General features: G+C 32.7%; 1 protein-coding gene and 1 long non-coding RNA gene across 2 annotated transcripts; both read left to right on the forward strand.

Moving 5' to 3' along the window:
* Positions 1-825: 825 nt before the first annotated feature.
* Positions 826-4,729, forward strand: LOC123553603 (uncharacterized). Its single transcript, XM_045343290.2, has 3 exons — positions 826-1,574; positions 2,605-2,831; positions 3,497-4,729. Exons 1-3 carry the CDS (start codon positions 842-844, stop codon positions 4,223-4,225), a joined length of 1,689 nt encoding a protein of 562 aa, XP_045199225.2. The 5' UTR covers positions 826-841; the 3' UTR covers positions 4,226-4,729.
* A 5,413-nt stretch (positions 4,730-10,142) lies between these two features.
* Positions 10,143-11,294, forward strand: LOC128556785 (uncharacterized). Its single transcript, XR_008370834.1, has 3 exons — positions 10,143-10,280; positions 10,848-11,005; positions 11,193-11,294. It is a non-coding gene; the product is annotated as an uncharacterized LOC128556785 (long non-coding RNA).
* The last annotated feature ends 5,146 nt before the right edge of the window (positions 11,295-16,440 follow it).

Below are 16,440 nucleotides of genomic sequence, written 5' to 3' on the forward strand. Positions count from 1 at the left end.
ATTCAACTAATCAGTAAGCTGACCTAAATGAAGTGATATAACAAAGTTAGTTATCTATGAAATATCACTTTTCATATTCATTCAGACTTTTCACTAATGTATCTTATTTTCAGTAATGATTTGTGTCTAAATGATTAACTGGTGATTGCTTATCAACCACATCTTTCCAGTCTTACGCTGATGTTTTGTAAGTGACTGATCCAAAGATATCAGTCGTATATACATGTACACTTGTGATGCTATGGTTAAGGCGTATTCAGAATATTCAAACATATTTCGCTTTTCATTAAGCGAAATATGTTTGAACATTCTTTTCTTGTCTGCAATTTTCACTATTTGCCTTGTTCACTGTGCTTCCCAGGGATCTACTTTCCAGATTTTATTTACTTCACAACAGCGGGTGTTAAGTGCTGTGTGGCGGCCGTAAAAAGTCGCCCCGACTTCATCTCAGTGTTGTTGTACTTTCTGGTCCTTCAGGATCATTGATTTCAACTCATTTAGATTTGAAGATTGAATACTACTTAAGCCGGTGCTAGGGGGCGTGGGCAGTGTTGCTTTTTCCATTACTGCCCATGAACAGACTCAATCAAACCGAGTCTGCAATTTTCACTATTTGCCTTGTTCACTGTGCTTCCGAGGGATCTACTTTCCAGATTTTTTTTTTCTTAACGATAATGTAAAACATAGATATTAAGATACGGTTTTATACTATCGTTTATTGGCTAAAACGTCCGCCAGCAAAGACACGCCTTAACCATAGCATCACAAAAGTGTATATATAAGACTGATATCTCCGGTGCAGTTTCTTAAAACATCAAGGCATCAGCGTAAGGCTGGAAAGATGTGGTTGATAAGCAAGAATCAGTTCTTCATTGTATATTTCCTTTTATTAAAGCCAACATGTTTCTCTACCATTACAATGGATGTGCACTATTGCGGATTTGAACAAAAATGCGCGGGAAACAGGACAGACGTAAAACTAAAAACTGACTCTTGTTGCGGACCTTGTGAATGTGCGGATATATGTATAGAAAAGAACACTTGTTGCAAGGACAAGAAGCGGCTTGACGATAATAAACATGTAATGACTCAACAATGCATACCTGCTTCATACAGTCAAGAAAGTATCCAAGTAGACCGTAGCACTCCTTTCTATTTTGCAAGAACGCGCTGTCCCGACGAGTTTATAGACTTAAATCTAAAGGAAAAATGTGAAGGCAGAAAACCAAAGTCGTTAAAAGAAATCACGTTGGTTTCTTCTGAAGACAGATCAATCATTTATAAGAATAAATTTTGCGGACTCTGCCATGGTGACAATAAAACAAAAGCATGGGAAATAGTGGCTCATAAAAGTCCAAATTGCCGTACAATAACATCAAAACAAAATATCAACTTAACTTTCATTACGGAACATATACTCTCCTACTGCACTTTAACTTTCGTAAAACCAAGCGACGTAGACTTACGGAGTGTCATGTGTTTCGACAAATCGTTGGTTATTAACCATTGCAACCAAACTGGAGAGTGGGAGATTTACGACAGTAATCTGGAAAGCCTTTGTCTAAATCCACCGGGTAAATAAACTGACTCTAAAATGTTTCGCTCAACTTTTCGTCCAAAACATAGCAAATATGTTGTTTGTTTAATGTAACGGGAGGCAATTTTGCTTATTAATAAGTTTGAATATGGATATTCCATTAACGTTTGCCGACTGTAGATCGTTCTTTCGGGATTTGTTTATATCTATTTCACAAAATTTAAGCAGTAATGTTTATCATTTCTACTTACATTAGCAAACATGATTGCAGTTTCCTGGAATAGTGTGAGATAGTACCTTTATTTTTTAAAGTAAAAAACATGATTAAAAGCTAAGAAATTTATAAAAAAATATTACAAGTTACCAAAATAATTTGGCAGACGCCTTGCATCTTTTATCAATTAACCATACCTTATGCCGTGTGATGTGTGATGTTTTTCAATACTATATTACTTTTATTGATATGCCGGATATATTTTGTTTTATATCATACATAATTACATTTATATTCAATTGAAAGTGAGTTTATATGGAACAATTGTCTATTTATATTCACTGATTTGTTATTGAAATCTTATAATTCTTATTTATACTTATAGTCGATTACTTTCATCAACATGCCATATCTTTGATTAATTTGTATTCATATTCACTAAATTTTTTCTAATATTAAACTTTTTCGGTTATGTTCAAATTACATAGACTTTGCAAAGTTATAAGGCATAAATAAAAATATTCACACTTGAAAAATGAAACACATCATGCGGTGGCACAAAGTTGATATTTTCGTAAGATTTCGTTGTTTACACATTTATAGGCATTTATAGTCTCAAACCTGAATTTAAACATCTCCAGAAGACATTCTATTGAAACACTATTGTTGAAACATTCGTGATGTGTAGGTTTCAAAGTGTAAACGTGACGCATGAAACATCATATTTATGATTTAAATAAGGCGTTATCATCACTTTTCACGCTCATACACATTATATCAGTTTTAGGCGCTTGAATTTTCTTGCTTGACTGTTAAATATTTTATCATAATATAATACATTTTCTTCCTTTAGAGTCAGTTTACTACATGGACAAGTCAGACAGCAACCCTGTGTTTGCCAATCTGTATTGTTTTCTATGTAACATGAAAGCAAGTCGTGTCCCTCAAAGGTGTTCAGGAAATTACGGAAGATTGCCTACTGAACCCTTGTTCACACTTATTGATTTAAATCGGTGGACGGAGCCAGCTTCTCTTCAAGAAAATAAATGCAGGACAGATCAAATATTGGATACATTTTTAGTAAGTTCATCGGTTTTTATGGAAGTTGTTTTGCTGGCGTGTTTTTATTTTTATTCTAAGTGCCTTTAAATAGTACTGTATAATTTGAATATTTGAACATTAGTCTGGTTAACTAAATAATCTTTTAATTATTTCTTATATTTACTCTGAACAAACAATGCTTTGTTTTTTTCTCAACAGGCGGGAATGACTGAACGAAAGGACGAAAATGGTGTTCATTGTTAGCACCTTTCCCTTCCTAAATCTTAGCAAACTAAGATATGTAAACCGTGCATTTTGATTACAATAATGTGTCACAGGTTGTAGATTGGGGATGCCAGATGAGTTTTTTTTTCGGCATGGGCAAAATCACAGGAACCCCCAGTCCGGTGTGCAAGAATACATGATAATACGTGTATTGTCATTATTTATGTTTGTACCTGCACCGCCCTAGGCGTGCCATGCCAGCAAATAACCTTTGAATCAGTGCGCAGAATCGGGTTTGCAGTTTGTTGGGAATGACTGAACGACAGCACGAAAATGGTCACCATACTTTGCACTTTCCATATCTTAAATCTTAGCAAACTAACAAATGCATACCAAGCATTTTTTATTACATGTTAATACGTGTATTGCCAATATGTATATTTAACGGTCTTATAAATGCGTACCATGTATATTTTCAGGACCGTTGTAAGGACCTGTACTGCCCTAGGTTTGCCTTGCCTGTCAATGGCCAGTGTATACCTTTTCTAAACGTTGAGCAATGTTACATACTGAATGTGAAACTGGTGCCGCTTCAAAGTATAAATAACTCAGAATCTGTAAAGAATGAATTGAAGAATAAACTTGTCCACGTTCAAAGAAAGCTTGGCTTTAAAGAATGTGAATCATGTTTCCGCAGTGCATATCTGGCGAAAGACAACAATATACATGCTTTACAAGAAATGTATATACGATATGCTCTTGAGCATACAGACAAATGTAAGACAGAAAATCTTTGGTCAAAACTAACTTTCATTGAAAAACATGGGACACACATCAAACTAGTTTTGAACAAAAAAGAGATTAACTTTGATGTGCTCTGGGACAATAAAACATTAGTGATCAATGATCACCTTGAATTAATAGATACATTTGGTTCACTCCGTGAATGCCGACCTATTCAACTGGAACGGGGGTCAACATGTCCTAAAATTCAACTTTCCATGGTGGAGTATGAGGCAGTCCTGAAGAACCATTCTAAAGTACATGATCTTTGGTTTGTACCAAACAAAGGAGATAAGAACGACACAATTTCCGTCTGCCTTGACAGTTATATATTGGAACACCAGACAGCAGGAGTCAAGCAATATGTCTCTGTTACAAAGACAATCATAGCGACTGCCGTTGCCATGTTACTGTATGATACATAAATTCTAGTTACGAAATAATATATCTCATCCAATGATTTGTCGTTGAATAAAATCATTGTTTGGAGTACAGATGCGAAGGAATTATATCACGCGGGCGCAGCCCAAGTTATATATTGATACGCTTCTGAACGACAATTATATATTATTTCGATTCTAACACGTTACCAAGGATTTTTTAGTATATCCTTGACAACGTACATCAAATATTTGCCTGTTTTTTGTTGGTTTCTTTTCAAACGCGCCGCTATGACGTAATAATTGTAACTCAGAAGAGTGAATTGTTATAAAATATCACACAACTTTCAGCCTTCTTTGTTGAATTAGAAAATGAATCAAGTCGTGTAAGAATGACAGTTTTATTATAGCTCTATAGGCGATCGAGGTCTCTTGTGATAAAAAAATTCTTTGCAAATCATTCAACCGCTAAATATGGTTGCCGTCTTGAAAATGAACTTAAAGAAGCAGTTAGATCAACGATTTCAATAAATGTTTCATTCACTGAAATGTTGTTTTTCAAATATCTTTAAAATTGCTTACATATTGCCACGACAAGCACTTCCTCAGAGATCAAGCTATTTTTATTCCTTTCAGCAATATAAAGCATCAAGTGTTATCCTGTCATTAGTGTAATGCATGCGTGGTAATGTACAAAATGACATAATTACATTGTAATTTATCATCATGTATAAATAACCATTTGTCCTTACTATTTAGCGCACTACTGGTTGGGGCCTTTAAATGAAATAATTTTGAGTTAATTTGCGAAAGTGTGCAAACTTTAAATTTTGCGGAAATTTACAGAACAGAACAGAACAGAACATATTCTTTATTTCCAGTAACTTAAACAATATAATGTTTCTCGTTACATATCATCAGTATAGAGTATATTTATGTGTCACTAAGGACGGCTGTAAAGTAAAGTAAAGTAAAGCAGAGCAGAGCAGAGCAAAGCAAAACAAAGCAAAAGCTAATGCAAAAGCAAAAGCAAAGTATGCATTTGAAAACTTGCTCTGTTAATGTCATATTAAGTTCATTCTTCCGGGAATTAAAAAAAATGGCTATTGTTTTATAACGTTTGTAACTAAACGTATCAATAAAATGTGAGGAATGTCGTTCCTACAATGATTTAAATGGTTTCATCGTTTCGTTTTTAATTTTACCCATGTGTCTCTTACAGATTAACCTTGGCAATAGAAGCAGGTTCTATTTTTTATCTGTAATTTCACTGTTAAAAATGTATGATTAATGAAAAGCTGACAAAAATAAATTAAGAAACATATTTTACTACATGGGAGTTAATAACTATTATACTTTGGTGCATAAAAATTAAAACATATTTTTAAAAAAAAATCATTTATGAATATGCACAAACTTTGCTCTTGGTCATGCATTACACATTAAGGAATTGTCTAAAACGTATGTATATCACATTGTAATAAAACAAAAAACTGCTTAAATTTTCTTTGAATTGATATAAACGATAACATAAAGGTTTCTCCCCCTTTTCCATTTTTCCTTCTTTTTTCCATCTAGTTACTTTTTTGATTCCTTCATCTTTTTACCTTTTGTAATTACATACAAAGTGTACTTGAAAATATATTTTATACACACCTAGTATATCATGTCACAAACTATTTGAAACATTATTTTCACTGTATACTCATATTTCATGTATATGATTTGAGTTAATTAAGTTGTGTTGTGTAGTGTTCTGTTCTGCTCCACTTTTTCGTCCAGGGTGGTGAAGTAACAAGGACTTGTTAATACAAACTTAAAATGTATTGATGGTTTCATTTACTAAACACAAAAGTTGTAAATTTAAAAAAAATCATAACTTAGAAACTCTATTGAAACACCACTTTAACTAAAATGAAAGTAATACTTAAATTCTGAAAAGCATCGTTTGTATATGTTCCGTGTATTTGTTAATATTTTGCAATAAATAAACAATGCAAACCTCTTAAAAGTTAATATTTGTTTAAAAGACAAGTTATTAGGAAAAAGAAAAAAACATAAACATAATTTAGTAATCCTTGTTGGCACTTAAAGTCAATGATAAAATGCCACTGATAAATGCGAGAAACATATATGACTTACATCCGTCAGGCTTAATACATGTTTTATCATAATTATTCAAAAACCCTTAACATTTTCATTGACGTGGTAGATTGACTGTACATAAGATGGCATTTATTTTGTTAACCAGATATTGGCTCTATCTCATATGCTCATTGATCTATCAATTAAGAAATTGTTCATCATAAACAGCTACTATCTAATCACTAAACCTTAGAACCATTCGTTCATTTTGGTTCGTCTGTGGGCTCGCATTTTTTCAAAATGTTTACTTTTTACATGTTTTACTAAATGAATGAAAAACAATTAAGAGGCATTAAATGCAGAATATCCAATAACAACATTGACTTATAACTTTACTTAGTTTTTTAAACTGATTTCTTTTGTTAAGACAACAATACTGAATCCATGTACAGGGAAAATACGGGACCTCCGCGTCCGACGGATTAATATCGCTGACTAAGAATCACTTGCCCCTCACCGATATGGGCTCTTCGTCAAACAGTTATGATCAGCGTTCCAACAATGTTCAAAATATTAATCAACTAAAGAAAATATGCCTTAAGCTTTTAATTTTAGTAATGATAACAGTTGTAATTAACCGTTTTCGCTCGCTTACTTGACTCTCTTGAAAAATGACATGATACTGCAATTGGTCCAGGCCATATTCATTAAAAAAAATTTATAACACTTGCTAAAGAAGCATTAAAATTCTTCCTTATTATCGGATCGCTGGAGAGAGAATGTAGTTATTCTTGTACCAAAACCCGGAAAAGATAACATGAACCATATTAATTGTAGACAAATTGCCTATACGAGTTGTTTTTGTAAAGAGTTAGAACGTGTGGTTAATTATAGATTAGTTTGGTATCTAGAATCCCAAGACCTAACTACAAATGTTTTCGCAAACAAAGTAACACAACTGATTATCTATTTTGTTCGACTGGAAAAAGCTAACTATACAACATAAGAATATTGTATTATAAATTTCCTTGACGAAGTAGCTTTGAAAGGTCGTCTTCCAATATTTATATCTCAAATTTCATTTGATAGCAATTTTTACGGTTCGCAAGAACAGGTCATTCTGCAAGGTACTGTTTTATCTGATACCCTATTTAGAACTGAAACTGATAATACAATGAAATGCTTGTTACCAGGGATAGGTTATCGATCGATAACTACGCCATTTACAGCAGTACTTCAATAAATTTCAAACTTTGGCCATAAAAAATAGTTTTAGATTTTCCAAAATCGAAAACTCAGTGTGTCCATTTTTGTCAGTTACGGGAAACAACGATTTGACCCTGAGCTTGTTCTATACGGTTCAAAAATACCTGTTGTAAATGAAAGCATATTTGATAAAAAAGGCTTTCTTTTGTACCAAATATGAAACATCTAAAATAAGAAAATACAAATGATTGAAGTCATTGCATCTTTCAGAGGTAAGTTTTAATAAGACTCTATAGAGTTTAATAAGATTCAAAACTAGATCTCGGTTGTATTGTTTTTGTTCAAGGAGAAAATCTTATAAATATTAAATACCATCCATAATCATGGTCTTTGTATTAATCTAATCTTGGAGCATTAAGAACATCACCATTTAAAAGTCTGTATGTAGAAACACCGGGAAAATAATCTCAATATACTTTAAGAGTCACTGCAAACACTACTTATCCTGCTCAAAAACCTGCCACCGTCATCGATCAAAATACGTTTGCCAAATACAAAAGCATAGAATATGTAGAACATCTCTGCAATATGAAATATTGAGACAATGTGACTGGTGCACGATGGAAGATAAATTACCGCTTGTTCAATATGCTTGGTACCTAGTCTTCGAACTCCGCGTTTTAGGTAAGAAATATACGATTGAAATGGGTCAGTGCATTTTTCCGTTCATGACCATGGTTCTTATACCGAGGGGTAGGGTATAACATTCATGGTGACATTTTCATTCTTGTGTAGTGCCAGTGGTCACGCCAATGGACTGGCTCTCGTCAAAAAGATAAATCAGATGCCTTCGTTCACCGATAGATCTAACCCAAATACTTGAACCTGAATATATTATTTGTACATAATGAACTGTATACCTGTACTGAGAAATAATGTATACTATCATTTTAGTTGAACTTCGAAAATGTTTAAGTTATATAAATATTGTAAATTGTAATATAGTATTCTAAATCTTTATAGTATTTAAGATCTGTACAGCGTAGTTTACAAAATGCGTTTAAAATTGTCAAGCAATTATTAAAGGTTTGTTTTTTTACAAAACGGAAATGACTAGTCATAACTGTATATACCTTTTTGAGCGTTAGGAAATACAAAGGCCCATCTGTCGTGAAATGTGTGGCAGGCAGGCGATCTGAGCAAAGTCAATGCAGCTCTGCACATATGGAATGTTATCACGTCCTCTGTGCGCAGCAGGCTGCGGGAGGGCATTTTCATCAAAAAAGTACTTAAAAGATTAACAACACGCATTACATCGGCATAAGTCAATGCATGTGATGGTTTACGCGCCGTGTTACCATACTTTCTTGGCAAAACTCCATGATCCTGTATATGAAGTGATAACGCCTGAAGTGTAAAATCGTTGACATCATATATTGTCATAAATGCGGCACGGCATATTTTTTGGCCAGCAAATGCATATCTGTATGTTGGGCGCTTTCTTTCACCTCTACATGTTTTACTGTCATCAGTTTTCACAGTGTTCAATATTGTAATTATTAATTGTTCTTTCTCATTTCTTTTTAAGTTTTCCTTACAGCAAAACTCATTTTTACTCATTGATTGAGTGAACTTATTTTCACATCCGCAATTATTATACGTTTTGCCATAATCGGCCATAATAAATGGTCTTCATTTTCCTGATGGTATAAAAATTACTTACAACTACGTCTGTTCTAACCTCTTCGGTTTCATTATCCTCTTCAGCACTGTAAGAAGTGCTCTTTGTCTGAATTCTCATTTCTCGCTCTATGTTTCTTTTTGAATGCAGAGAGCAAGGCCATAATTTTTCAGTGTTGGAGCTTAATTTCTGTCCGATTAAATCCTTATACTTGAGGCTCCCCAGAAAAATTGCTATCGGCAGTTTTATTTTGTGTTTTATAATTGTTACACAATATTTTGAGGATTCTTTTAGCAAAATATTTGGTATAATGAATTCTCTGCGATCTTTTTGCGCAGTGGTTATCACTTTGAAATTTGTCTATGTTTGAGCTTGAGGAAATAACACAATTTATACAAAATAATAATAAAAAAAACGCGGTAAATGTTGTTTAAAATGCAAGACAGTGCGAAACAATGTTAACTTCAAGACTGTATCAAGTTGATGCAATTAACCTTACGCCAGCTGTCAATCAAACCAATCGATATTCCAATCAGAGATCGATATCTGATCAATCACTCGGAACGCTTCCGTTACTGAAAACCGACGCCATTTTCCTTAGACAAACTCTTGTATCGAAGTAGATTGTACATGGTATTTCATTTCGACTTTTAAAACTATTTCAACCAAACAAATATGGTGAAACGGTGCCAGTAGGGTACCTGTAATTCAGACAGTAGATATCCAGAAAGACTGAAGGGTGGCATTGAGTTTTTACCGTTTCCTAAGCCGAAAAGACAGCTCGATAAATGTAAAAGATGGATCAAGGCCTGCGGTCGCCCCCACGAGCAACTAAACGTACAGAAAATTGACGGCAATTATAACGCTTATATTTGTACCAAGGTATGGTATAGCGTTTTAAATTCATTTAATCTACGTCAGTAGAAGCTTTGTTTAAAATTAGAAACATGTGACATGGCATTTCTCCGCGATTTGGCCAATCACAGATACTCCCAACCACGTGTTTGATGTAAACAATACCGTATTTGGTAGCATGTAAACATGGACAATTTTATGACCCTGATCAATCTTTGTACGAATTAGTTGTATCCGAATTCTACCTCTACTTAAAATAAGGAAATGCATTAGGTAGGTCCGTATTTTCTGTAAGTGTACAGTTGTCATTCCTTTCCAGTTTGAATCACGCGACAGGTTATCAGACAGTCTGGAAACAAATTATGAAACATTTCTATTCAACTCAACTGTATGCCTTTAGTATGTAATGTGTCTTTTTGGTTTTAAATCCTGGTATGCTGACACTGAATACACATAGGGCTGAACACATAAGCTAAGTTCTTTAGGAAATTTCCTTTTTATTCATGACGTTATGTATGTAGATGAAAGGCAGTGGCTAGTTACCAGCACCAAATGTTTCGGCTATTGAGACTTATTTTTTATGTTGGCTCTATATACACATGTCGTACGTGAACATGAAAGTCAAGGTTGCGGCTCTTTAATCAACTGTATAATAAGGTGTCATTATATTAGTTAAATAAATTACACATTTTGTTTACCGGTTTATTTCGCTGTATTTACACACACCTGTCATATCGCCGACATTTTGTTACATTATCAACTAAAGATCAGAGTGTAGTTACTGTTATTGATGTCTACCTAGCCGAATAGACATAATGAATTTTCTTTCTCAACTTTCAGCATTTTCTGGAGGGTAAACCTACTGACAAACATCCAGATCCAGTACCTGCTTTATCAGTCGGAAGTAAATTAACACCTATCAGACCTCCGCCAAAGAGACGGCCTGATTCAGAGCCACCAAGAAAGCGGAGAAATGTGCTTTCAGAAATTAACAACAGGTAAACAGTAAAAAAAAATTAATGACTACAAGCTACTTCTTATACATTATAAAGATAAGTTTCATTTCAAGATTTATTATAATCTATATATTTTTAATTATTTTCTGTAATACAACACTGAAGAATAATACACATTGGAATATATAACATACACATATCACTCATCAAAATTGTTACTTTTTTCTAGCATCACTGATGAAAATGTCTACAGGGGTCAGTCAACTGAAACGCAAACTGGAACCATTCACAAAGGTATGTATGTTACGAAAGACCCGTGGTGACATTTCAACTTCATTATTTCACGATTTCTGCTTAATGATTTCACGATTTCCACTTCATAAATTCACGATTTCACGATTTCCACTTCATGAATTCACGATTTCCACTTCACGAATTCTCGATTTCCACTTCACGAATTCACGATTTCACGATGTTGAAGTTGAAATCGTGAAATCGTGAATTCGTGAAGTGGCAATCGTGAATTTGTGAAGTGGAAATCGTGAAATCGTGAATTCGTGAAGTGGAAATCGTGAAATCGTGAAGTTGAAATCGTGCAGAGGAAATCGTGAATTCGTGAATTCGTGAAGTTGAAATCGTGAAATCGTGAAGTGGAAATCGTGAATTCGTGAAGTGGAAATCGTGAATTCATTAAGTTGAAACCGTGAATTCGTGAATTCGTGAAGTGGAAATCGTGAATTCATGAAGTTGAAATCGTGAAATCGTGAATTCGTGAAGTGGAAATCGTGAAATCGTGAAGTTGAAATCGTGCAGAGGAAATCGTGAATTCGTGAAGTGGAAATCCTGAATTCATTAAGTTGAAATCGTGAATTCGTGAAGTGGAAATCGTAAATTCGTGAAGTGGAAATCGTGAATTCGTGAAGTGGAAATCGTGAAATCGTGAATTCATGAAGTGGAAATAGGGGGGGGGCGAATTTAATTACCATCTTTATGTATATTTTCTAATGTTATTAAAAGGATAACATAGAGATTACTGCATGACATCAGTTACAGAATCACGTAAAAGTTATAGTATTCTATGCATTTTGGACAGCTATTCTAATTTATATGCCATACATGTTATTGCGGAAATGTAAGGGGGCGATTGTTTACTGTTTACTGTTGCTGCTGATAGTCATTAGAATCTTCCAAGCGTTTATACTACATATTAACTCTCTTGGAAAAGAAATATTAAAACATAAATGGCTCGAAACATCTTTTAGGGGAGATCTTAATACGATTTTAGACCATGAACTTAGACAAAAAACAATAAAGAAATGATACCCATAAAAATGTGTAGGAAAAGAAATACTTGATTTGATAGATTTCCTGTAACTGATTGATATTTTGAGGAAAAATAATCCATCGCAATTAAAATAACACATGGCACTCTAATACAAAAACCAATCTCCTAATTTTTAGTAGACTAGACTAATGTTTTAATTTCTGATACCCTAGTAAATATTAGCTCATAGTTGCAAAATAAAACCAGGATACAAATCGGATCATTCAGTTTTTGTAGAAAGAAGTTGACTTACAGACAATTAAAAGAGGCCCCTGGTTTATTTTAAAATGATAACAGTCTGTTAAATGAAGAGGAATATCACACAATTATAAGAAGTAGTATTTTAGAAGTTGTCGAAATAATAAAGAATGTAATCCGAATACATTGTGGGAATTCATAAAAGGTACAATTAGAAACCAAACCACTAAAATATGCCACAATATACGAAAAAAATAACAAGGAAAAAGAAGAAAAACTTACGAAAGAAAATAGATACTAGAAGATAATGTCGTTTAATGTGACTGATGAACTGAAAACAATAAAATCATTTAGAATAAAAAAAACAAGAACTGAAAAAACTGAAACGATTCAAGAATAAATGGACTTTCAGTTAGAACAAAGCAATAAGCCATTGAAGGGATGAAAACAATTCTAGACTTTCGCAAGTTTAGAAAAGAAAAATGCAGAGAGGAAAAACATATTCAAAATAAAATGGAGATTGCTGACATAAATGATCAAGTCGAAATTCTTAAAGCTGCAAAAAATGTTTTATTAAAAAATTGTATCATAACGATCAAAATATAAAAACAGAATAAGACTTGTTCAATCAGCATAAAAAAAACTAAATGAAAATGAAAAAGGAAACATGGTGAAGGGTATTTAACTGAATGATGAGTGTTTAGAAGCTTTAAAAGAATGAAAACACCAAAGAGCTCTGGTCTGACGGGATACTAGTGCAGTTTTTTGGGAACAAGTAAAACCCACTACCGTTTAAAGCAATTAACGATTCCGATTGAACAAAAACAACTAACAACCTACAAAAGAAAGAATTATTACATTACTTTACTACCAAAAAGAGGGAAAAGATACTTATCTTTATCAAACTGCGCCCTATAAGTCTCTTAAATGGTTGATTATAAAAATTGCAACTAATCAATAGCGAATCGTCCTTAAAAAAGTATAAATCTATAAGAGATAAAGCTCAAACAGGATTTTGAAAAACAGATACATCGGTGAAAATATTAGGTTACTCGTTTGAAACTATGGAATTTTTTACAAAACTAAAAATGAACCCGCCTACTACTGTTTGCAGATTTTGAAAAGCTTTGACAGCATCGATCATACTTTTTTTTTTTTGTTTTTTTTTTTCTTCATGTTTCAGTGCTTACATCCACTTAAGTTTGGTGTCTCTTTTTGATTGGGTAAAATTATTTTACAACGATATAAGTAGCGTAGTTATAAATAATCGGAAACTTGTCCAAATCCTTTCCATAAGAGGGGTGTATACCAAGATGTCCATTGTCATCTCTGCTTTTCATAATATGCTTGAATTTTTGAGCAAATTATATCAACACCGTATAATTTCATAAAGGAGTGCGATCAATGGAAAGAAATTAAACAAACACTTTGCAGATGATGCAACCTTCGTAAACAACGGACAAAGAAACTCATTCGAAAAACTATTGATGTCATCACTACATTTCGGAACATATCAGACTAAAACTTATTACCTTCAACAAAATCAACAATTTTATTTAAGAGCGGGATCTTTAGTAAATACGAATATGAACTGTGTAATGATAAAAAATTTAATTGGACCATCTGAATCGGCAAAAACAGGTTGCTATGACAATTCTCGAACATTATTAATAAAAATGTAGACCTTAAGCTAGACCCAAAATTAAATAGCTTTAAAAACTGTTTTGAAACTATGGGAACACAGAAAACAAACATTACTAGGAAAAAATTACAGTGATTAAAACCTTTGCGTTTACCGAAGCTTATATATCCCTTTACAGTTTACCAAGTCCGTCCTGAAGAAAAATTAAAGAAAATAATAAAGATAATGTATAATTTTATATGAACAATAAACCTGAAAAAATCAAAGAGATGTTCTACACACTTGATTACGAAAAGGAGGACTATAAATGATAAATATGTAAGTGTTTTTTTTTTTTAACTTCGATAAAAGCTGTTGGATAAAACGAGTTATGTGTAACAGTGAAAGTGTAATTTGGGGTACTTTCTATAATCAATTCCTAAAACCAGCAGGGGTGAAAGTTAGTAGTTGAATGTAATTTAAATGATAAAGACATTGAAAACAATGTAAAAACAACACATATCTCGAAGCTGTCCTTATTGCATGGCTTACCATTAAGAAAGGTTGAATTAACTGAACATAAGTGGAAAAACAGATAATCTGGAACAACTGACATAAGGAATGGGAATAAAACATTGTAATTACAAAGAATGGTATGAAAAAGGAATAAAATATGTTAGAACACTTATTTGATTACAGGAAAAAAAGATTTTTACTCTTTTGAACAATTCAAGTATGTTATACGGAGCTTATTATATATAGAATTTCCTAAAATATTTACAAATTATCAACCAGCATTAGCCGTATCACTAAAAAAAAACATTATTTACACTACTAACAGACAACCTGCTAATAAAAATACAAGCACAAAAGCACCAAGACAAAATACTATACACCAAACCATTAAATGTAAAACTTAACCCAGAAATAAAATCAGAAAAAGGAAAGGGGGGGATCTACTGTTGTAAAACAATAACATAAAATGGGGGGGGGGGGAAAAAAAAAAAAAAAAAAAAAAAAAAAAAAATTAAAAAAAATTTTTATGGACAAATTTTTAAAGCAACGATAGACCAAAAATTAGAAACATCCCAGTAATAAATTTTTTAATGCGAATAGTTTCCAATGCAAATAAATACTTGTACAAAATGACATTGTCTAGAACAAACTTATGTGATTTGTAACATGCAAGTGAAAGTATAGAACATTTAATTTTGGGAATGTAATCATGTCAAATTTGGTGAATAGACTAAGTAAATTTCTTGCAGAAAAGGGAATATCGTGCCTGTTCAATCTAGAAATGTATAAGTTTTTGGCACTGTGCAAACGGGTTTAAAAAGCAAGACAATAAATTTCATGATTCTTTTGCCTGATGAAATATTGTTTATTTTCAAATGAAAAATAGACAAAAGGTTCGCGTATTTTCAATCAGTTTTATCCTATTTTAAATATCATATTAGTCCTAGAAAAAGAAATAGCAATGAATGCAAATCAAAATGGATTATCATTTAAAGAAATGTCACTCGTGAATCTTTAATATGCATCCTTACACGTATCATCACTGATCCCATGAAATAAAATGAAAAAAAAAAGAATATTTAAAATAATCTATTTCAAAGGTAATCAAGAGCGCACATGGGTTACTCTATATTTTTTTCTCTAATTTTTATTTAATCATGTCTGCTTTTTCTTAACTTTCCTTCTCAATTTAAGCGCTTATCATGCAAGTGGATACATTTTTATATATCTTGTTTGACATACAAAACGATTTTATAAACAAAACTGAAGGGGAAATAATTGCAATTGTTTTATGTATCGCAAAGATATTATTCGTTTTATTATTATTTATTTGGTCTGCAGAATTGTACAAAACAAAGGTAACATGTTGGTATGATGTATGTCATAAAAGAGAAAAAATAAATTATAAAAAAAAAAAAAAAAAAAAAAAATAAATATTAACTCTATTAATTCTATATTGCTAGACAGATAAGTGTAACAGACCCTTGTAGGTTAGATCTTGGTCATGTACTTTTTTCAAATGTATTTGGTAAAATTATAAAACTTTATTAAAAAGAGTTACGACCAACTGTTTTGGACATACCGCATGTTTAGTGTTCACCCGTTTACATTGGACACTATGCTTTTCCCTCTTTGATAAGCAGTTTTTTATATCCACCAGGACTGAACTATTTTGATATCTGTCTTCTGGCCTGTTTCGCGGGTCGGCCCTTAAGGGGTGTCTCTGTTGCTCTGTCTTCTGAAAAGGCATGAGTAAATACGGTTTGGGTTCTAAAGGTTTGCTTTATATTTTTTATACACAGCATTTTTGTGTTTTAC

The sequence above is a fragment of the Mercenaria mercenaria genome, chromosome 4 (assembly GCF_021730395.1).
Source record: "Mercenaria mercenaria strain notata chromosome 4, MADL_Memer_1, whole genome shotgun sequence".
In the NCBI taxonomy this organism is placed as follows: domain Eukaryota; kingdom Metazoa; phylum Mollusca; class Bivalvia; order Venerida; family Veneridae; genus Mercenaria; species Mercenaria mercenaria.

What these genes read in the sequence shown, in the direction of transcription:
- LOC123553603 (XM_045343290.2), top strand. Translation starts at nt 842, where the DNA reads ATGTGGTTGATAAGCAAGAATCAGTTCTTCATTGTATATTTCCTTTTA. An exon ending in CCTTTGTCTAAATCCACCGG is followed by an intron (nt 1,575 to 2,604) that starts GTAAATAAACTG and finishes TTCTTCCTTTAG; the next exon opens with AGTCAGTTTACTACATGGAC. An exon ending in AAATATTGGATACATTTTTA is followed by an intron (nt 2,832 to 3,496) that starts GTAAGTTCATCG and finishes GTATATTTTCAG; the next exon opens with GACCGTTGTAAGGACCTGTA.